Source organism: Ursus americanus, chromosome 35 (assembly GCF_024610735.1).
Source record: "Ursus americanus isolate L20-20 chromosome 35, mUrsAme1.1.p, whole genome shotgun sequence".
In the NCBI taxonomy this organism is placed as follows: domain Eukaryota; kingdom Metazoa; phylum Chordata; class Mammalia; order Carnivora; family Ursidae; genus Ursus; species Ursus americanus.
Window position 1 is genome coordinate 13,029,136 of NC_142161.1, and position 24,490 is coordinate 13,053,625.

The following is a 24,490-nucleotide window of genomic DNA, read 5'->3' on the forward strand; positions in this document are numbered from 1 at the left end:
CAAGGAGAATTTCTAGATTTGTGAGGTTTTGAAAGATACTTTGAAAGATCACCTTTCTGCCAGGAGTACTCATAAGATCATTCTGACCAATAATTATCATTGCAATTTTGAAGTTTTTTTTTTTATAGAAGTTTTCACAATTCTTCTGAGCACTACATTCCCTTAACAACAGTTGGATATTCTTTTATATAATATATATATAAACACAATTGCTTATCTTGCACTTGAATGCCATTTTTTTATACTTTAGTGAACTAAAAAATGCCCACTTATTACTCCTAGTAAGAAAATCATTGATTTCTGAACCTTTTAATCATTCATTAATGGAATAAGTTTTATTTGAAAACTCATTATATATGGCTGTGGTATACAACAGACTATAGGCGTAAGGAAGACTATAATGAAAAATCAGTATCTTTGCAATAAAGGAGTTTTATTTTGCTTTAAGTATGCAATGTGATATGTCAGAACCAGTGACGAGAAATGATACTGGTGAGAACAGTGTGTACATTTTAAATGAGTATTGTAGACCTAAAACCATAGTACATTTAGTGTGAAGCAAATTTAGGTTTTCATTTAATATATCTTATATAGTATTACTGTGTGTCAGGTACCATTTAAATATTTTAACTCATTTGGGGCACATGGGTGCCTCAGTTGGTTAAGTGTCTGCCTTCGGCTCAGGTCATGATCCCAGGGTCCTGGGATTGAGCCCTGCATCGGGCTCCCTGCTCAGTGGGGAACATGCTTCTCCCTCTGCCTGCCCCTTCCCCTGCGTGTGCTCACTTGCTTACTCTCTCTCTCAAATAAATAAAATCTTAAAAAAATTAACTCATTTAATTTCAACAAGAACCTTTTGAAGCAGATAGTATTATCATCCCATTTCATAGATGAAAGAAACTGAGGCAGAAAATTAAATAAACATACATTAATATTTTTAACAAGGGATGGTTGTTAAGGAGAGTTCATTATGATGACGTCAATGACAAAAAGAGTGGGGGAATCAACTTTATAAGTTTTATGATAGGAAATTCTAGATATTAGATTGTTACCCTTTTGGTTGTGAAGAAACCCCTTAGAGATTCTGAAAATTATTTACTATCTTCCCCAAAATATACACACAGTTTTGCATATGACCTCTTGATTTATTTATAAATTAATTAATACATGTGTGTGTGTCTTCTGAAATTGTTGATTTTGTTGTTTTGGTGGTGGTGGTGATGATTGGTGAGGATGATAATATTGTCATCAGAGATTTGAAATTTTGGTTTGCTGAGGATTAAGGAAGAGTCTCTTTTTCTATTTATCCAAAGACTAGGTGGAGAACATCAGAGCAGTGGGAAGTTTGGACGCAGGGACTAACTTACTGTCTGTCTGAAGTCTAACCATTTTTTACGAGGCAGAGATCAGCACCATAACATTTTTTTAAAAGATTTTTATGTATTTATTTTAGAGAGAAAGAGAGAGAGTGCGTGTGTGCCAATGGAAGCACAGAGGGAGAGAGAGAATCTCAAGCTGACTGCCTGCTGAGCAGGAGTGAGACCTAGGGCTCCATCTCAAAAGCCTGATGGGATCATGATCTGAGCCAAACCCAAGAGTCAGACACTTAGCCAATTGAGCCACCCAGGCACCCCAGCACTTTGCATTTTATTCGTGTACAATCATTCCATTCTTTCTTTAGTATTCTAGAAGTACAATGAAAGTTTTTGGTTTAGAACAGAATGTATGAATACACAGTTAATTTTAAGTTTTAATGTAGTCCTTAATTCAATTGGAGAATTACTTACAACTGGGCTCTACTTCACAAAAGCAGGTATAAACTTAATCCACAATCTGTGTCATTGTCTTAGGGTCTTTAGCTTAATGTCTTCTATCAGCATCTCTATAACCTTTATAATCCTTTGACTGTATTTTATTGCTGTTGCCCTCAAAACCAATTGCTACTTATTATAGACACAGTGCCGTTATTCTGAGTCTTCTGAACTGCGGTGTCTGTATAATGCTGTCATGTGGGAGTCATGGAAACCCTTGTATTAAGATTATGGCCAAGACAATTACTCCAGTAGGGTAACACAGAGTGTTAGAGTTAAAAAAAAAAAAAAAAAGCGTAGGGGTAGAGAGGAGAAAACCAACAAGAAGGTGCGTCAGGAACACATGAAGTAAGTGCTGCCCAGTAGTATTTTATTTTTATTTTTCAAATTTTTTATTTTTTAAAAAGATTTTAGTTATTAGAGTGAGAGAGAGCATGAGAGTGGGGTGAGGGGCAGAGAGAGAAGCCAGCTCTCCACTGAGCAGGGAGTCCAATGCTGGGCTTGATCCCAGGACTCCCAAGATCATGACCCGAGCTGAAGTCAGACGGTTTACTGACTGATCCACCCAGGTGCTCCATGCTCAGTAGTATTTTCGATAAGTCAGGTGTCAGAATTAGGCTAGGCAAGAGTTTGGTTAGGCAAGGCATGCAAAGGCATTAGTGTCTATGTATTTGCCTTCCATGGAGTGGAAAGAGGTAGCCATTTCTCCTCTACCTAGCCGTTGGAGCCCACTGAATTGCTACATGTGATCTTGGGCTTTGCTTACCTCCTCCATAGAATAAGGGTTTTTTTCCCCTCAAATTATTGATAAACCTATGCATTAATATCAATTTCAGAATAATGGACTAATCTTCTACTTGCTTCATTTGAACAGAGAAATTCCTAGTTTGAATATTGGTAATATTAATTAGATAACAGATGAACCCATTTGAGATCCTCTGAGTGACATGTGTAAAGGGAAAGTTACATATAACATCCATGTAAAACTGCCTTCAAAATTGGCCCCCCAAATTCTTAACCCGATTGTACAATGCATCCCTGCTCATTTATTGGCCAAATGACTTGTTTTATTAGGCTTGCATTATTTTTTAAAACTTCAATATAAAATTAAAACATAACATAAAATTGGAAATGCCATATAAAAATTCAGATTGTGTTCTCTAGAAAGAGCAACACCAGAAATCTGGCACCAGCAGGTGTGCCTTCCTCTGGAACAGCAGTCAGCTGAAACTGTCCATGCTGTCCCTTTGAGCTGTTGTCCCCCAGGTCCTGACAGTGGCCATGAGGCCTCTTCACTCATGGACATTCCCTTCCTTAACCCGGGGAGCTCTTGAGTTTATAACTTCTGTTCTGGAGCTCCATCATAGTCACTTACTGAACAATAACAACAAAATTGTGAGTTTAGCCTACCTCTGGAGTATTATTTGATGAGAAGAACATGAAGAGAGCAAAGCACTAAACTTGAACCACTGCACTCTACAAGTAGTAGAGAAAATGGTGTCAAAGGACATAGTTCCTTTGGCTCAGCTGACCTAAATGGTGTTAGATAGATTGCTTTTGCGGTATCAAGAGGGGGGTATGAATGGTTCTTTTATCCTAAGATGTTAACCTACATGCTGGTTATACTTAAACTTTGTCAGATTTTAAGGCCTCCCTCACTTTATTTACATAATTTTCAACAAGCCAGAATGGACTATAAAGTTGCATGAGGGCCAGTGATAATTTGGGGAAGTAAGTGGCATTACCATGCTTTTCCCTTGTAAATTAGTGATGTTTCTGCCTGAGGTTAACACTTGAGACATCGAACGGCAAAGGTTTGTTGTCTGAGACTGCCGTGATGCTGAAAATGATAACATGAACTTGTGTAGTTCGGAGAAATAGGTTAGTTAGGTAATGTAGAATCTTTTATTAATAGAGTGAAAACAGCTGGGATATTGCCTTAGCAAGTATTTGACCAGAGTATGATGGCATTGCTTTAATTATATAGATACTCACTAAGAGATTCTAAGTGTCTGCAGTGAATACAATGTTTTTACCATGAAAAACATCAGATGTGGTATAGTGTAATAGGAGGTGTTATTGTCCATATTATACTGCTAGAGATTGGGGCCGCATTGCCGACCTCAATTTGATCTATTGCTCTGGTCTTGCTTCCTTGCGTGTTTCTTTCTTTCTTGTTATTTTATAACGGGACACCAGAAAGCTAGGTTCGAAGATTGTAAAATGCCTTCAGAGCTCCATAAAATGGAAATTTGCAAATGATTTTAATAGCACCTTGATACTGTAAATATTGCCCAATTACTTATCACCAGGGTCTGATTTGGGTTTTATTTCTTGTCAGACATAAAACAGAGCAATTCAGAATAGGTGGAATTCTGTCAGATGCTCAAACACAACTTCAGTTGTGCCAGATTCTGCCCTCAGCAATGTGAGCAAACTTCAAACAGAAATGCACATGAATAGTTAAAGGAAAATGCTGGATCCCACCTGTTGCATCTTCTGTGAAGTAATATGTCTATAATGCTTATAAATTTTAATAACCCATAGAGGGCTTTATCTTTTTTTTTTTTTAAAGATTTTATTTATTTATTCGACAGAGATAGAGACAGCCAGCGAGAGAGGGAACACAAGCAGGGGGAGTGGGAGAGGAAGAAGCAGGCTCATAGCGGAGGAGCCTGATGTGGGGCTCGATCCCATAACGCCGGGATCACGCCCTGAGCCGAAGGCAGACACTTAACCGCTGTGCCACCCAGGCGCCCCAGGGCTTTATCTTTTAACATTAAATTTATATTATCTTAAAGTTTGACTTTTCTGGGTGATGTATTTTATTCTCCAGTATCTTAGAGAATCTGTCCATCTACTAATGTATATTCATTAATAAAGAATGAAAGTTTCTCTTATCAATCAATTACCAGCACATTTATAAAGTTACATTGAAATCTTCATTTTCAATGGGATGTTTTCTTATTGAGTCCTTATTGAGGACTAGAAGCATATAAACGCAATTCACAGAATCAACAAATAAAATGTTAATGTTTACCCTTTGTTCCCCAAGACGATAACTGAAATACATTTTTAAGAATGGGTGCTTTTGATGGCTTAAGATCCTATAGTGATAACCATTAAATGAACAAAATCATTAGCCTGAGAATAGATATATAAATACTAGCCTCATCTTTTCAATTGCTTATAGCTGGTAACATCAAACTTCACCTGTAAATCTTAGGTCTTAGAAACAAAGAATGTATCTCAATGCATGGCCAGATAGAGGAAAAAACCTAATAAGCAGATGACTTTTATTCATTGCACATAAGTTTGTGAAAAGTAAGTCCAGAGGTAGAATTTGTGGTTTTAGTGACATTCTCTAGAATTCATTTTACCATGGTCCTAGAATTTGGAAGAAGATTTTGGTAGATTTTTGCGAGAGGAAAAAAGAAAAATAAAAAGAAAACAATTTCTATCTTATGTCAGAAACACATGTTCTAATGAGCACGTTTTCACTCCTTTGATTGCAGTTTACAAGCATTGAGAAAGGAGAAATCCCGAGATGCTGCTCGCTCCCGCCGGGGAAAAGAAAATTTTGAGTTCTATGAATTGGCCAAGTTGTTGCCTCTTCCTGCAGCCATCACTAGCCAGCTCGACAAGGCATCCATCATTCGACTTACAATTAGCTATCTGAAAATGAGGGACTTTGCTAACCAAGGGGACCCTCCGTGGAACTTGCGAATGGAAGGCCCTCCACCTAACACATCAGTAAAAGGTAAGTTTTAAGCCCCTGTTGATTCTGGAATATGGTGGTCTGTAGGTGTCTCTAAGATGAAATGTTTACCATCATCCTTTCTTCTTTTCCTGCATATCAAATCCTTTAAAGGGATACAAATGTGGAAATCTGAACTCTGCATGAGAAAGACACCATGTGAAGGTGAAATAAACCTCTTCTATTTCTTTTTTATTTTCCAAAAGTCTGTCAGCCTAAATATTCTATCACTTTATATAAGGTTTCAGAGAAATGAGAATGAGATGACTTACCTTAAAGTGCTTCTTGGGTTTAATTTGTGTTATGCTAATACATGCAAATTATTGTTGATGGATGGAATATAAGACTATTTGTTAAAGGGTGGAACTAATATTTTCTGTCTTTAGTAACCAAAGAGAGGAAGGGAGCCGAGTCCAACTGTAGTAGGCATTTTGAGTAATGATTTTATTGACTGATAAAACAGTTCACGTATTAATGTTTCAAGACTCTATACAAATTGCCTAAAAATTGTTTAAATATAAACATTTATTTGTCATCCAAATCCTTGGTGCAGTCATTCTTAAAACTTATTAATTAAAGGTTTTTAGGTCTTCTTCACTCTGATAGGTAAGAGAGCTATTTTCTTTTGTGTTAGTGAAGCTTCTAGTAATTTATAGCATGTTTAGCATATGAATATGCATGCATATGTTTATTGATGTAAATGTGGTGTTGGCCTTTGATTTTCTATCTTTAACCGTGTATTATTGAAGACATTGGACTTGAGGGATCTGCTGGCTTCTTGTGCTCTAACCATGTATCTAGACCTTTGGTGGACATAAAGCTGGATACTTAGCAAAATTGTAGGCAACTCTGGGGAAGGAATTAGGTTCTTTAGTGAAGTGATTACACCTTGACAACTACCTTTGAAGTCCCTCTACTCCTGGCTGTTGGAGGAAAGGGTTCTAGTGGGGAGCTGTAACCTCTTAGAGGATTCAAATTAAAATGAAGGATCAAAAGCAGTGACTATTTACAATTGAGGGCTAAGAGGTGTAATCACATATATATGCATGTGTCAGTCTGTTCATATCTCCACGTTGGTACTTACAAACTGTTCCTTATGCATATGAGAGCAGGAAAATTAGAATTTAAATTGTAACAGGTTATTTCCCTCTAGAGCGGGGCAAACATTTTCTGTAATGGGCTATCTAGGAACTCTTGTAGGCTTTGAGAGGCTCTCAGCTCTGCCATTGTAGCATGAAATCAGCCATAGACAACATGTAAACAGTAGGGTGTGGCTGTGTTCTAATAAAACCACACTTAACAAAACAGGCAGCTGCCACCAAACTTGGCCCACAAGCCAAGGTCCACAGATTCTTGCTCTAGAGCAGGAGAATGACACTGAGAGGTTGAGAAGAACATACAACAGAGTTAGCTCTTAAGGGCAGCGTGTCGGCATAAGGTAGCAAGGCACACTCATGCTGTCCTTTTACAACCCTTCTGTCCTTAAAAATACAGACGTCAAGTTGGTAATGTACCAATCTGTGTTCCAGATGCTAAGGTCGGAGCAGATTTTCCCAAGCTAAAGATGTGAATATAATCCTAGTAAGTATGTTGTATCCGTAAGAGTTTATTCAGTGGTCAATCATGTTTATTCCAAATCATACACGATGAGAAGGGTAGGTGTAACAGGTCAGAAATGTGCAAAATAGATTCTTGGGCTTCACTTTGAAATGCATTGATTGAGGGACTGCACGTGGCTTAACCTGCTTAGCACGGTTATCTTTTATTTCCATTTTTTAATTTAAAGGGGTTGGCAGTTGATAGGCTGCCTTGGTAGTGGTGGTTACCCAAGGAGGAAAATGGTTCCATGGTCTGTCCATTCTTCTGTGAGGTGATAACCCTGCTAACTTTCAGAATCATGGCCTTTGAGAGATGGAAAATTCTAGCTCATGTAGAACCATGCCCTCATTTACAGATGAGGGCAATGATCTAGAAACAGCTCAAAGTGAAGTATTAGCACATTTAAAACGGGAATCCATTGTCTTGCCTTTATGTCTAGTGCTCTATCACATGGCGTTGTTTCCAGATATGATATTTGATTTGCATCCGCTTTATCGAACCTTCCAGGTCAGGATTCTCTCAGCTTTTGACTAGGACTGATACATCATTTTTACTTTGTGGACTTCAATCCATTAAACGCCATAACTACTTATGATAAAGATGGATACAAAAGATAAAATATGGTCTCTGCCGTCATGGGCATTTCGGTCTGTGGAAGGACGTGGTGATGTCAGTGAGAGAATTGGGAAGGTTGAGATGGGTATTTAGGAGGCTGGAAGGAGAGAACAGGTGTGATTAGTTTGACAGTCCCATGCAGATGATGGCAGAGTATCCAACCTGGTGCACGTGTACTCGCACTACTAGAGACGGGGGACAGTGAAGGTGTGAGCATAGTGACTCTCTCTAGTTGACCCTGGCTCTCCAAAGTTGCTAGGAATGCAGTGGGCACGTTCTGTAAGCTGGGTCTGCTGTACAATATATGTATATTTTATTGCTCTACTCCCATTCTTTAATGCAAACCTGTTACTCATTCTGATCAAACATTCATGAAACAACATCAAAAGAAATTCATTTTAATTTATTAAGGTCTTCTATGTTGTGCCCTTGAAGAAGTTCATGTGGATAAACAAGCTTATATAAATAGCCGGCAGCATCATGTGAAGTGCAGTTCATAATCCCACAATAAAACGACAGACATTATACTTTGTGCTTCTCCAAGCAGTCTCTTGAATAAACCTAAAGGCATTTGGAAATTTATATGAAAAGTACTTACACGATGTAGGCAATGTTTTTTTTTTTTTAATGTGATGAGTTGTTCATGTTAATAATTAAATTTCAAAGCTTGAATTTAAATTTGTCCCACACAACTATATAGAAACTTAATCATTTTAATTTACTGCTTCAGAAAGGTCCTTCACTCTGCCCTGTATTCATCACATCTTTTCTTAAAAGTCTATAAAGGTTGATGAGTTTGTTTTGTGATGCCCATTGTGTATAGATTATTACAAGTTATGCTTGCAGAAAGAACACTCAGGTGACAGTGCATAATGTGTCCTGAGTCAATTACTTCATGGAAATGATATGTTAAGCAATTGGAAGGTAACAGATAGTTTTTTCCATTATTTTAGAAATATCTGTATTGTTATAATACAGATCAAATCTACAATGAACATTATGCATTATTCAAGAAATGACCAGGCTTTCTCAGCAGTGTTTCAGCTAAATAACTGATGATTGTAACCTTTAAAGAAATCTCATTGTGGTGACTGTTGGTAAATCACTTCTCCATTCATAGTAATCTCTATTTAGAGGCTATCTAGAAACCATTATATCTTTTATTAATCTTAAAAGCAATAGCTGCTGATTTGACATTTGCTAAAACTAGATAAATTTTCTGTCTTTTTAATATCACAGACTTCAGTCAATTTTTGGTATATATCTGCTACAACTCTATTAATCCAGGAATATTTACCACCGTAGCATAAGTTTTATTTCAATTTAAGCATCGTAGCTTTTAAACAACAATTTGTGTATGTGTGTCAGGCAACAATGCTCAGATATGTAAAATATAAGATGTTTTTAGGCTTTCGAAGGAAACTGTTGAAAAATATGCAAGCCAACTGGTGATTAAAATTGAACACATTAGGGAACAATTTTACTATTTTCATGGAATTTTCCTTCCCTATGTAAGGCCCCTATTGTGAAGGCAGTGGTAGGTATTTCTGAGGGGAGAGACCTGCAGGTCTTTATTTAAGGAATGCGTGACGCAAAGACCAGACTGTTACGTTAGCATCATGCTTAAGACAGTCACGTGTAGCAGTGGAGTAGAGGACATCTTTCAGAGTAATGCTCAATTACTATACTGGTTGTTCCCCAAACTTAGATAGCGTTTTATAAAAATGATTCTGTTTCCACAGAAGGTAGAGAATCCAAGACCGTCTGCATGATTATTGTTCTTGGTCTAAGCAGCTCAGAGGTCTCCCAGTTCCTGTTTGGGCATTTTACTGTGTGCTGACACACATTTACTTCTACCAACTGACGTTCAGACTTGGGGGCAAGTGTCCTACTCTACATTATTTAAAAAAAAAAAAATGTGAACCGCAATTTCTTAGAATCCGTGCATGGCATGTACACCAGCCTGTGGTATTCTTTCTTTATAGGCAGGCAAATAGTAGTATCCAGACTGAACCCTTAGGTTCTGAGCAAATCTTCCCTGTAGGAGCAGGAGAGCAGGATAAAAGACAGAGACTTGCTCCTTCTTTGGTTCCTGTTCTTGCCTCTACGACTTTCAGTAGACTGGGGGCCCAACTCCTGCTTTAGTCTCCAATTTCACTTTCCGCAATCCAAAGTCAGGGGTGGCTCCATGGGGCACCTGGGTGGCTTAGTTGGTTCAGTGTCTGAATCTTGGTTTCAACTCAGGTTATGATCTCAGGGTCATGGGATCAAGCCCTGCATCAGGCTCTGTGCTCAGCATGGCGTCTACTTCTCTCTCTCCCTCTGCTCCTCCCCCCACTCATGCGTGCGCTCGATAAATAAATAAATAAATAAATAAATAAATAAATAAATAAATAAATAAATAAATAAAGTCTTCAAAATCAGGGGTGGCACCGAGTGGAAATGGGGCCATCCAAAAGCTGAGCTGCCAATGTTCACGCCTGCTTATTTTGGTAGCAAGTGCCAGGTTTTACTAGTATATGAAATACGATGTGATATAATTGCCTTTTCTTAGGTATGCTTCCAGGAAGGCTCTTTAATTACATGTTGTTATCCTCTTCGATCTCTCTAGTGAAGTTATGACTTCTGAAGGAAGTTTCTTGAAGAACTGACCTTTTACTTTATTTTATTTATGTCCTGATAGGACAAGCCTTGTTTATATTGCCATCTCTGAGCCTGGGCATGAAGGGCTTTCTGACAAATGTGGACTTGATGGGAGCAGAGTATGTCTCTGAGACTGTAATTCTGTGCAGCTTTGCATTTTCTCAGGGAAAGCTCCCTTCTCCACAGAGGGGGGACTCCGTCTGTCTGCAGCATGCAGCATGGGCAGGCACTGCTGGTTTCCCTGTCAGAGGGTTGGACGGGTCAGCATGACGTTCAGTGCGCCTGGCTCTGTCGCGCGTGCGGAGCTACCGTCCACTCCAAACACTGCTGCAGCGGAAGCCTGGTTGTGAGCGTGACGACTGAGAACGCGTGCGTGCTCTTGGGTGCTAGTCTGCCATTGCCAGGGCAGCAAACCGTCAGAACATCTCAGCAGCAGGGCCACAAGACTTGACTCCTCTTGTTGCTCCGGGTCATTCTGGGGCTGGGCAGATTTAGGCTGAGCTGAGCTGATTGGGTTACTTCTTGCCATCGCTCTGGCTGGACTTGCCTCCTTCCTCAGGGGTCGGCTCAGGTCTGCCCCCTGTCAGGGGACAGCAGAGACTTGGGAGAGGCTCTTTTCATGGTGATGGCCAAGGTGTAAGAGGGAGGAGCAAAAAACAGAAGACTTCTTCCGGGACTTTTTGTGGAGACTTTTTGAAATGTGGACAAAATAGTGCGCGAGTACTTTTGCGTTCTATGTCGGGACTCACCAGTCTGTCCCCCTATCTGCTGTCATCCTCTTTGTCCCTAGAAATACTGAATACCTCAAACCATACATTTGTACCTTTGTACATCCCATCAGCTAACCAGAATGCCCTTTTCCTTCTTTTGGTTTTGCTGGATCCTTGTTCATCTTTAGAAACCCAGCTCACATGTCACTTTCTTGGGTGAATCTTCTCTCCTTCCCTAAAACATTAATCATTTGTTCCTCTAGGTTACTGTTTGAGTCTTCTGTTGCTTAAGTATCAATTCATAATTCTTTTCTTACTATACCTATCTTTATCTTTACACTGTGAGCTATTTGAGGGAACAGTCTGGGACATCTTAGGCATGTCTGTATTTCCATGTACAGGGCTCAGGAAAGTAAGTATTTAACCATGTTTTTAAATTAAATTATATATAGTACCACCTTATATCTTGGGATAGCTATCGGCAAGCTGAATAATGCTGATGAGAACTGTGGGTGTGTCTAAGTCATAGGCTAGGATGAAGAAAGAAAAGAGTAAAAAAAGAAGGGCAGAAGGAAAATGGAGGGAGAATGATGGGAATAGTGTGAAACCAAAGGGAAAATAAACAGTGTATCGAGTAGGAGGTAGGAGGGGTGGTAATCCCCGTCCCCAGATGAGTGGCCTTCTGCCAACCCTTTTCTCTCATGTAATGTACAGGCAAAGGAGCTGACAGATAAAAACAGTAGTCTCAAGAAACCCATGTCTTGGGTGTTAAATTCAAGTTCATTCGACCAATATCTGAGTACTTTCTCTTAGTCCTCTGAGTCCTCTGCTGGCTGTTGTGGGGTCATATAGAGAAAGTATAAAGTATAGTCCTGGCCTTGGAGGTGTTTACCATTTACTGAGAAATAAAAGTAGAAGGAAGGAAAGAAGGGAGGGAGGGAGGAAAGGAGGAAGATGAGAGCTTTTGATAAAATTAAATAAACCACGTGCCCTGGGTTATAAAGTCCTCTCTAGTCCTCAGTTTCTCCTTTGAATTTTCTTTTTGTGAGTGGTTCTGGTCTGAGTGATTACTGACCCTCTAATCCCATACCCTAGTTTGTTAGAAAGGATTTAGCAATTATTGTCTCAAATTAGCTTCTCCTGAGACCATTGGGCTTTTTAAGGCCATTGATTAGTAATTTCAAAAGCCACGTGCTCTAACTCCTCTTATTCTGCTAAAATTTCTGTTTTCCTTCTGTTTTACTTAATTCCCCTTTACAGGAAAGGATCGCGTCTCCCTGGTGCTTTGGGTTCAAAACTACAGGAGTTCCTTCTCTTAGAAGATTTTATTTGTTGATTACCAAGATTTGCACACGTGCAATCATTATAAATAAAAAGAGGAAAATAACACAGCATACAACGAAATTTTAAAGTAAATAAGCCAAGTGCCAAATATGATACAGACAAGATATGAATCTAAAACTTTGTATAGTTTTGATTTGCTTTTTACTCTTGGCCGTATCGTAGGGGACGTACTTACATTCCATGTCACATTCAACTTATTTTAAGAAGGCTACCTGTTCTTAATAATGTAATATTTTAGTCATGACATTGCCTTCTACTACTTGTACCCACTTATTTAGGACTTTGAAGTTTATGTGCCCTGTTCTTTAGGGCTGGACTTCTTTAACGTGTTTTTGTTAGCTCTATCACCTCTTGCAAAGCACAATATATAGTTTCAGTGCTCTGCAGATAACAGTATTTCATGGGTATAGCAAAGAAGGAGTCACCTCTGACTGCTTTATATGATTGAAATTGTACTGTGGCTTAAATTTTCAGAAACAGCTTTCTAGATACTGTGCATAACTCTTGGCTGTGCCTTAATAAACATGTGGTGACCTCCACCTGTAAAACTAATGTGGCTTTGAATACTGATTGACTGCAGCTTTTCACATCCTTTCTGGGTCCATAATGTGTCCGCAAATGTCAGCGCCTGGGCAGGAGAGAAGGCCAAAAGAATTTGGGGCTTAAAGATTGTACAGATTGTCTGTTTCAGTCCCCCTGCTATTGTGTTGAGAAAACTTATAGAGAAAGAACTTTAGTGATATAAACAAAGCCAATAACAGACTTGGAACTAGAATTTAGACCTCTGGAATTCCAACTCAGCACCTTTTCCTCCATAATAAGGAGCATTTCGTTTCTCAGCTCAGCACAGGTCACCAGCTGTCCATAGGTATCCCCTTCCCCACTTGTATTGTGCACGAACATATGTGCACATACATGGTTCATGGGTAGAGACCAGCCCTTTTTAGATCAAATGTTAGTATATTCAAAACCACAAAACATTTTGAAGCTATTCAAAGGCAAAGGAGTCATAATTCAATGAAAACAAAATCACTTAAGGCATTAAATGCTAAAATTAGGGGGGACTGCACAAAGGGTGTGTTGGAACTCTCTGTCCTAACTTTGCAACTATTCTGTGATTCTAAAATTATTCCAAAATAAAAAGGTTATTTTTTTTAAAGCACTATAATGTACTCTAATGACGGAAACATAAGAAAAATAGACCTCTACCCAAGTGGAAACGTCTCCTGTCCCAGGTTCCTGCCTTTTCACCTGGTCGCTGTTAAGTGCTCAGAGGCTCGCCCTTCTCTAGGGCTTCGTTACTGGTCGTATTACTTAAGAAAGGTGATTAACTGATGACTGCGATATCAGTCAGGATATGGAAGAAAGAAAATTGATTAAGCTGTTTACACAATTTTCTTAAAAAGTTTATAAACCACCTATTCCCATCAATAAGGAGTCACACAAGCACAATTGTACACCCTGGTTATTCTCTCTCCATTCTTCACCAAAAGTTATAACTAGTGTTACAGTGTCTAGTCTTCACACTCTGCCCAACGATCACCCAAAAGGGGAAGTTCGAAAGCCAAGACAAAAACTAGTTAACAGATTCTAGGACTGGGGTCAGGAAACGTGTTCTGGAAAGGACCAGATAGTAAATACTTCAGCCTTTGTGGGCCAAGGAGTCTCCGTTACTCAGCTCCACCGTTACAGTGCAAGAGCAGCCGCAGACCATCCGTATCCTGCTGCATATGCCTGTGTTTCAATAAAACTTTATTTGTGGATGCTGAACTCTAATTATGACATACCATGAAATCTTAAGAGTTTTTTTTAACCGTTTGAGTTACGGGTTGTAGAAGAGAGAGAGCAGCGTGGATTTGACCTGCACGCTGTAGTTTGCCAACCCTTGTGAAGAACTTTAGAACTAGAAGGGACTTGGGGGCTTTTTTAGAACCCAGGTGGTAAGCAGCATATTAGTGGTAGTAAAGGGTTGAGTCTTGTGTTTGTTTTAAAAGTGTATTGATGACAATAAATGGTGGGTAACATGCTTTCTGATAAATTCCTGTTTTTGTTTTTATCTTCAGAGCTAATGTGTGTTCATGTAGTCTACATACTGTGATATCCTGTGATAGCCAGGATAACTAAATTGTATGCCAGCCAGGGGTGTGGTGGTGAATAATTTGCTAGGTTTCCATGGATGTATGCTGTTCTCTGCATCGTGTGTATTGCCAAAAAAGTAACCATATAGTCCTACTAAGTCATTGGCTTAGTCTGGCTTATTAGTTTTGCCTGGTTTCTTAATGTAGCAAATGATCCAGACCAGCACTCTCCAGAGTCCTCTATAGATGAAGGATCTTATCAAAGAGAAACATGATTAAAGCTTTGTCTGCACAGGACTGTCGTTCAGCCATTTTGACTTGACTAATCAAACAACTGGCCAGTTCAGTTAAATAATTGTTCTGATTGATTTCCCCCACATAACATATTAGGTGTCTTTCTGATTCAAATGGGGGCTTAAGGCATCATATGGCTATAACCATCATGACAGAAAGCATTAGAAATAAGAGATTTGGGATTTGTATATAAGAAATCCACTGTTACTATGAACATTAGAAATGAGTACGTTTGGAATTAAAGCTGAATTAGTTATTTGCAGGTAGAATTGAACCTGTTTCCAAAACCGTATGTACCTAAAGTGGAAAAATACGACCAGACTGTACAGAATCGTCTCGTTTTGAGCACTTACTAAAGTGAACAGGTTACCAAAGTACTAAAGTGTAGTCATTAGGAAATTGTTGTGCTCTTCTGCCATTGTCCCTTGAGACTGTCAATCACAGGGTGTTGAGCAAGCACTCAAAGGGTGAATACTACTGTACAAAGTAGTAGAGGAAATTAAAATCCGTGAGTTTATCGTCCTCACTTGCCAAAGCCCTACAGAGACTTAAAAATATATTTTTCAGTAGAGTTTTGTAATTAAAGCACATCACTCATATATAATTTTACAGTTTGGGAAATAAGGCTGTGTTGAATATCAGCACTGATGATGAAAACAGACTGTGTACACAGTTTGGGTTTTATATAAATACTTTAAAATATTGGCTTTCTTCAGTAAAAATAGATGAATAGTATCCAGGTTTTTACAAGAATTTTAGCATAAAAGCAAAATTGCTATCATTTTCTATTTTGAAAAGAGACATGAAGATCGCATAACAAAATGTGTAAAATGCAGCATGTTGTAGCCAGCTCTGACAGAGGATGAGGATGCAGAGGCAGGTAAGCCTCACTCTGGGCACACACCGGACCTTTTGTAAAGTGGTTACCCAACCTAACGTGCCCTTCAATTGTCTTTCCTATGGACACTGGACTCCCAAAGTTGCAGAAAATCTGGGTCGAGCTGTTCAGCCTGTGCTACTGTGTGATTTGCATCTAGCAGACAGAATAAAGCTTCTCATTGGGAGTCACTACATTTTTTTTTTTTTTTTTTTTTTTTTGCCATACAAACACCTGCTGGAAAAGTTGGCAGGGATGAAAGAAAGGGACCCTTGTTGTAGGGAGTTCTGACAACCCATAACAAAGGTACAGTGCATGTAAACAAGGTCAATGGAGCCAGCAGAATGTGTGAATGCAATGGAAACTGAGAATCTCCATCACGTCAGTGTGTCTTTAGAGCCTTACTAATAGTATGCTCTCAGTCAATGCAGCTGGATGCTTCCAAGTTCAAGTGTCTGTGACTGTGAACAAGTAACATTTCTTTGGCCTCAGTTTGCCTAGGAAATGGGGTAGTTGGACTTGGGAATTCTTCTACTGCAGTGAGCCTAGATTTTATTGAGAGGCTTAAGTTTAGAAACTAACAAAGGCATGTTAGGATTTCTTTTTAGGATTTTTATCATATCAGAGCTAACTTGTGTTTCTGTTTTGTTTGGTAAGATTGTATTTCTGAAATGACGTTAATCAGGAGGAAGAGATGGTCAACACACAACATTTATTTAAAAATACAGTTTGAGATTCTAACATGTCAGAAGTCTTGACTTGTATCCTGTGACAGAGCAGAGGAAATTTAGAGTGTTGCTTAAAATACACAGGTGATTTGAGGATATTAAGGCAATTTAATATTATGTTAATGCTTAAAATAATGAGATCTCAAAGTTGATGAGATAAGTTTTTAACACATGGATATTTGATTGAGATAAAAAGAGAAAAGCATTCTTAAAATAGGCCGTATCTGAAATGAAAGGCTGATTCATTGAAACAATGGATATAACTGTTACTTCCCTCAGAATTTTGGTTTTGTAGGATTTAATCTTATTATATTACATAAATCCTTAGGTTTTCGGGTAACATTTTGGTGGTGGTGTCATTAGAGATCAGGAGTGAGTCTTGTTTCTCTTTCATTTTACTAACCTATTCCTGCTGTAAGTATTTGAGTGCTTATTACATGGCAAGACTCACTAGGCTGTGTGTGGAATGCAAAGAGGGAAAGAAACTGAACCCTCTAGGAGTTTATAATCTAGCGGGAGTGACATACATGCTCCCAAAATAATAAGGCGAGGTGTTATTCACGTTGAGAGAGGTTTAAGCAAAATGTTGGATAATCTCTTATGCATAAATATAGTTACTGCCGTAAACATGGTGACATTTAATGAGAATTGTGGTTGCCGAGATGTCAAGTAAGCTTATGAAGGTTTTTCTTTTCAGAAGACTATTTTAAACAGAATGCCTAAATGGCATGTAGGACACAGAACACTTGTGTATATTGCTATTATCTGACGATAATTTCAAACAACCAGGAGCATGAATCACATCCCATACTTACAAACCAAGAGCTTAATCAAATGTCATCTTCTGGTATCTTTTCTCGAGTATCTTAGCATTTCACAGAGATGGAAGAAAGGCTGGAATGAGGTGTGTTTTTAAATTTCACAATTCCAATGGATATGGTTTGCAGAAACTTGCTCAGCATCAGAGGCAAGAATATAGAAAGGGTCAGATCAGATGAGAAGCGGCTGTCCCGGGAACCTCACAGTAGAAGGGCCAAAGTGCAAGCATGCCACGGGCGCAGTGATGGGAGAGTCCATTGCTTACCTTGGCTCCCGGTTCACACACATCCCACCAAAGCCCGTAACTGGGAGGGAAGACTAGACAGCGTGGAAGAAAATGTTTTGTACTTTCATTTAAATGAGCACAAAGGGAGGGAACAGTTTTGCTTCACATGTGAAGTCAGTCATTTCTTGGGTTGCTAGCTCAATGTTTTAGCAGAACAGCTGTTCAGTACAATGTGGCTTTCTACAAGCAATATTTCTACTGCTAGAAAAGTGGCAGTCTGCCAAAGAGAGTGCCCAGACCAACCCCTAAACAAAAAAAATCTTTTGTCAACGACTCTAATAATTTGTACAATTCAGGAAAGGGGGGTTGCACGGTCTTTGCAGATGTGCATTTATGATGCTATTTTTAAGCAGAGCGGCCTGGAAGAATAGATTCATACGAATCGTCAGTTGATCATTCATTTTAAGCATTTGGCTTCTGCTCCTTCTAAAATTTCACTCTGTGGAAAGCAAACACAGCCAGCCTTGAAACGAGGTAAGGCAGGGTGTGACAGCAAGATGAAATCCCTCATTTCCAAACCTGTGATGCTTGCTCAAAAACAAAAAGCTTTGGGGTGTTTTCTTTCCCCTGTGAAGGAAATAAATGTGGTTTTTTTGGATCCCTCGTAGAAGACACTTGCTATCCTTCAGCATTTTGAGGAAATAAACTCTTAATGAGCCTGCACTCTTTTACAGCAGTTCATTCTCTGAAAATGAGTTTAAGTGCTGAAGGAAATGCCAGAAGCATTTAGGCAACCAGCGCCAAATTAATGTGTGTTAATTCTCTGTATTTTAACATCCCAGACGCTGTGCGGTTTTTCTGGTGTGAAACTGGGTTTAGTCTCAGACGTGTCCTCTGCACTCTGGTTATCCTGCTGGCTTTGACACTGGCGATGGAGTTGAGAAGAGAATTTTTATAAATTGCAGTTCCCTGGGAGAGAACCCTCAAACTTCTCCTAAGAGTAGAGGATAAAAATCTGATATTTTTTCAGCCAACCATCTATTTGATATTGACCTAAGAGGGAATGAGACTACTCTCTTAAAATACGAAATCGTATATTTAAAATGACATAAAATTCACACAGACTGATTCAATAAAGGTGATTCCAGAGCAGAGCCAGCTGTAGAAGGGTCACTGACTCGATCAAAGGCTTCCTCTAATTTAGAGAGTTGGGATCTTTGTTACTGTTGGTGATTTCTTTTTTAAAAATCCAGTCTTTGCGTATTCCGTATAGGTGTAAAAAATGCTCAGTTAAATGGATTTGCATGTATTACTACACCAGGAGCATTTTGCTCCACTTAGAATGCAGTCCCCTCAAGTTTTAACATTGATGATATACAATGTAAAATACTAACCGCGATGATGGGATGTTACTAAGATAGGTTATTTTATGCTACTAACGAAGGTGTATTTTTAAAATTGTTCCAGTGAGCTGTTTCATCATACTTCAAGTTGTTACTCAAGTGTTTTTCAGATGTTTTCCTGAGTTTAATAAGGATTTACAGTGACAATTACAATTGATTACTTAGATGTGGCCCCCAGTGGAGGGGTACTGCACTTTGTGAAGTGACAAGTGCCAGACAAATTGTTTCTAAAATGTTCTTTTGTATGTTAACAAAAACACTTTTTTTCCCTTCCATATTAGAGAAATTCTCTGCATGAAGGATTTTGGCGGCAATTCATGTTAAAAACTGAATTCTTTCAATAAAGCGAGTGATGATTCCCCCAAATATGTATTTTACATTCACGTTTTCAATTTTTAAGATTTCTCAAAGTAAGGGAATGGAAATATAAAAAATAACTTTGAGTTACTGACTTGTGTCTAATGGCAACGTATTGCAGGAACGTATTGGGAGGCACAAAATTATCCATGCTGCATTCCTGTTGCTTTACTCATGCCAGCTATTACTTTAGGGACTTAAGGACTCGATACTTTTTTGATGTGTAAGTGTAAAGCTATATGGTCATTTTTTACACTTACACATAATGTTTCCCAAAAATCATAGGAACAGCATGCTGGGCATTATTGCGTATGGAGACATTTTCTTGCATGAGTTGGGTAGAAAAACAAGCAAAGATATTGTACATCCATGATCACATTTCATATTTATAAAACTTCATGAGATGAGATCATTTTTTCTTTGGCATATAATGTTGTTTTTTAATTACTCCTCTCTCTGTGCAAAAAGATACATAAGAAAAAGGGATGTTCAGAGATGGTTTCGTTTAGTGAACGTAAGTGCTTTGCGTACTGAGTAGTTATACCCAATGAAAGTCATTCGGTTTGGCCCATGATTTATGCAAGTGGCTCAAGAGGCCCGAATCCATTAATAATAAAACACAAGAAAGACTAAAAATAATATTCTGTCAATTTGTATCTGTCGCAGTTCATGTAAAGCTCCTATAAAAACAATTGGTATGCGTTTAATAACCATACCATCTTGTCTTATCAAGGGGATGATAGCATCCCAGCACATTTCTAGCCAATACCCCCAAAATAGATGGAGTGAGACTGGCAGGTAGACAGTTATTAGATTGTGGTCCAACTGATGTCAGCACCATTGTTTGTTAGCCTGTGGGTGAATTAACTCAGCATGCAGAAAACATTCAGACCTTTCACTTGACTTCACTCCTAGCGAACTTGCTTGAGCAAGGTAGGCTTGGGGAGTGAGATCGTGAGTGCTGGAGGAACTCACCCCACGACCAAGCGTGTTCTGTTGGTGTAACAAATGACTACATTACACTCACATACTTCCTCGCTTGTAGCTATTTGTAAGATGAAACTGTATTAGGAGGTAAGAATTTCAGAGCACACTAAATTTTTTTTCATGGTTTTTCACAGTGACATTATCGTATGAAATAGTGGGACAACTTGCCCGGTGTCAGGTTTATAATCCCCTGCTCTCATTAGCTCTTTGCTGAACTCTTTCTCCTCTTCTGCATCACTCTCTTTTGAATTATGTCTGTGGCAAACCTCACCCTTCGTGTGATTAATAAAAGTTGATATGTTAGTGTGATCTGAGTTCTCAGACTTTGTTCTGTCGTCACCGTTTTGCTACCTTCCACTTCCAGTATTCTTTTCCCCTTCTCCTTTTTTTTTTTTTCTCTCCCTATCTAAACTGTCCCTTGGAGGTACTGCGTTTCATGATCTTGTTCAAAGAATTGCAGAGCAAAATTGTGAAAGAGCGGTAACATTTTAGATAATGAAGAAGCAGCTGGTCCGAAGAGCCAGCCAGTCCAAATCAGATACCGAGGTACAGGTTTCTCAGAGATTTTCATATTTCACTTCGGTTTCTAGGGCATGTAATACTGGACAGTGGATGTGGGGGGAGGAAAACTCCCCATTGCCTTGTGTGGCACTTACACCCCACACATACAACCTTATACCCATATTGATTGTATGCTATGGATCTCTGCTGTGGATGTTAGTCACCTGATTTGCAGAGAACTAGAACTAATAACCTTTTCAAATGCTATCAAATTATGACAAATCCTAGACCAATCAAATTACTTAAGTGATCATTGATCATTTATTTGATATTTTAATTTTGAATGAGTCTACCTCAAGGACTTCTTGATATTTCCATTAGTTTTAGTAAGACCACAAATGCCAAACAGTAACACAGTTCATAAATTTCACCAACAATGAACCCAGAATGCTGTAAATTAGCTTTATTTAAAATGACCTTAAGAGAAATGAATGGCCTTTAGCATAATTATAGACATAGCAGACACAGTGGAAATTGGGGGAAAGCGCCTGATTAGGAAGTACGTCTGACTATGTTATATGTCTGTTTGGGGTGTGAAGGGATCTGATTAGATTTCTCAGTAGTGAAGGAGACAGAAGCTTTTGCATTTAGGTCGTCCCACATTTTAGGTTGCTAATGATTTCATTTTAATGTCACCGTTTAGTTTCATACTGATCATTTATACTGACAAAAAGGAAGAAAAGAAAACAAGGAACCTGTCATCAATCATTCATTTAATCAAGTAGCAAAAGTAGATAAATAAACATACTGAGTTAATTATTCTTCTGTATGTAGTGATTGACAATAAAGTTAATTTATGCCTATTTTAACCCTTCGATATTTTGTGCCATTACGAATAATAGCTATTAGCAGTTGTAGAGAGGACCTGGGGGTGACCTTTTTCTTCCTAAAGTGTCTTAAGAAAATTTAGTCTTCATTCTTCCCATATTTATTCAATTGAAATCTATTTCGCTGAAGAGTTGTGGTTATTTGCATCTAAGCGTATTAACTCCATGCTACCAAATATAATGAAAAACAATTGTTAGTCTGCCTCCTTTGTTGTATTCCTATTCAGACTCTTTAATGAAGACCTTTTTTCTTAGCAGTGAGCATTTTTAATGTGTGAAAGGATTTGTCACCAGATACAAATATGCTATAAATTCAAATGTGTATTAGATACCGCACTAATGGAAAAAAGTGACAGCAAAACACAAATACATATATTTGAGTTAAAAGAGCTTTGAAAGCTCTAAAAACCTATTTTTGGTTTGTCAGCACTTTTCTCCAGTTTTCCAGAGAATTTTTTTTCTGGTGGCTATTCTTTATTAGAATATCACAGATTACTTTTATTAGACCTTCCAAAAACAAGTGTTTTTTCAGGTGAATGTGGGTAGTGAAGCTAAATTGCCTAAAGATGTCCTCTGGAATCTTTCTGGCACTCTCCTCTAAATCAGTCTGCAGACAAGAAACAGGGAAGCAAGAAGCAGCAGACTTACTGGATTTGGGGTTGAAGACAGGAATTTAATTGTTGATTAAAATTGCGCAAAGATTTGAGGCTTCAAGAAACTGCGGGTGCCTTTATGACTAGAGATATGCTTCTTCTAGGTGTATTTTATTACATGAATCTTCCCTTGGCAGTTTTCTTGTTTAGCGTACCTGAATTCTACCCACTCACTGTTTTGACTTCTTGCCCAGCTCTTGTGCTTGCTTCAGTTCTAGCTACAGCTGGAATCTGAGAGAGTTGGTGGGCAAGACCCCTGCGTCCGAGGGCTGGCTAGAGCAGACTACGTTTCACACAGATGCCACGTTTTGTGTCCACTCTCTTCTTTGCGAAAAAGAGGGGGGGATAAAAGGAAAAGCTTGTGTGTCTTTGCTTGGCCTGTTTAGGAAATTATCAGATTTAGTATCAGTCCCAAAATCTATAATCCTAAATAGCAAGTTACGGTAGATTTTGAGCTTGTGTCTGTGTTACCAGATTCCTGTATTGGGTTCTTCATTGCTCATGTTGAAATTTGCTCTGTGCGAACGTTCGGCTTAAGGAAGAGGTTTTGCTCATAAGGCTTTCTGACCACCAGAACAGATAAGGTATTGTAGTTTGATCTTTAATGGCGAAGTAAAATTTGGCAATTACGCACAATTTCGATTGGTAGCTATGAACTAGGTAAAACAACATATAGAAAATAATTCACCTCATCAAGTCAATGAAGAATGAGGCATTGATCATGAAATGTTTTTTAAAAATAAAAATTGTCCACAGTTCTTAAGTTTAGAGTAATTCTATTTGATGAATGAATCCGTCTGTCTCCTCACTCCCATTCCTGCCATGGACACCTCGAAACTTCATTAATTTCTGTGTAAATGTATTAAGGAGGAACCTTTTTATTCTTTTTTGTTAGTCTTTTGTTTGGCTTCCTTTTACCTGCGTGCATTAATTAAGCGGCAGTATGAATGAAGAGTGGGAATTTGTGGCCTTTTTGTTCACAGGAATAATGGTTAATCTCTTCAGCTTTGTCCACTTTATGACTTTGCTTTTTTCATTCACTTAACAATCTGCAGCTAGCAAGTTAAGCATAATACAGCCTGTAATCACTGTGGTAACAGTAAAATCAACAGCTCTGTGTTTGCTTCCCGGAATAAACTTTAAAAGTTCTTTTTTGACTTATATTTGAGAGAGAGCATAAAAACTGGGGGGAAAGATGCCAAAGAATGGGGGACAGATGCCCATCTATAGGACGAAATACAAACACGGTTTTAAAAGGAAAGATGTGAATTTGAACTGAACTATTCGGTCAAAATCTACTTCATGAGAAAATAAATTTTAAATCTGGATTTCTGATCACTTTCAAACACTGGACAAAATGAATCTTTTAGGCGCAAGTATATCTTTAATACAGCAAAATGAATGTTTCCTTGGTGTAATTCTTAGAGTTACTTCGCACCTACTTGATGTATCTTTAGTTGTCTTAATCAGTGGGTTCCTGTCCCCAGCCCCAGGGTTTTATTTTTTTATTTTTTATTTTTTTTAAGATTTTATTTATTTATTCGACAGAGATAGAGACAGCCAGCGAGAGAGGGAACGCAAGCAGGGGGAGTGGGAGAGGAAGAAGCAGGCTCATAGTGGAGGAGCCTGATGTGGGGCTTGATCCCAGAACGCCGGGATCACGCCCTGAGCCGAAGGCAGACGCCCAACCGCTGTGCCACCCAACTGCCCCCCCACCCCAGGGTTTTAAAGTGATAAAGAAGATAGGCTGGTTCTGGCTTACCTTCTGTCCTTCCTGAATTTCATCACTCACTCTCTCTCCCCTGGAAAAGAATCAAAGAAGAAAGGATTTTTAGGTGCTCAGAAGTGATGGGGTGAAGCTAAGGCCTTCCACCTGCTCATTCGATTCTTCTGTTTTATTCTACCACAAGTTCTTGGTTGCCCCCTGTGTCACTTAGAGAACAGCATTGCAGTTAAGTCTTCCAGTTATTAGCAGTTTCTCTCCTTTAAATTACTTTATTGTGGTTTTATTTATCCACTGAGAATAGGAAGTATATTTTAATCACCTTTTGTTCTCTGCTTGGAGATAGAAAAGACCTAGAAGACGCATTTCTGCTCTTGAAACATTTGCAATTTATTTGTAGAAATGAGGCTTTTGATATAAAAAAAAAAAAGTTAGAAACCATTTTTGAGAGAATCCGATAGCAGTGAAGTGCTCGTTA

The 24,490-nt window shown here is 38.6% G+C and overlaps 1 protein-coding gene across 2 annotated transcripts in view; it reads left to right on the plus strand.

The window, feature by feature from the left end:
- The window catches only part of NPAS3 (neuronal PAS domain protein 3), an 817,945-nt gene that overhangs the window by 243,891 nt on the left and 549,564 nt on the right, over positions 1-24,490 (plus strand). For both annotated transcript variants that reach the window (XM_087859047.1, XM_087859046.1), the window contains one exon: positions 5,327-5,571. In XM_087859047.1, coding sequence (XP_087715173.1) covers positions 5,327-5,571 — 245 coding nt within the window. The remainder of the gene's footprint in view (positions 1-5,326; positions 5,572-24,490) is intronic.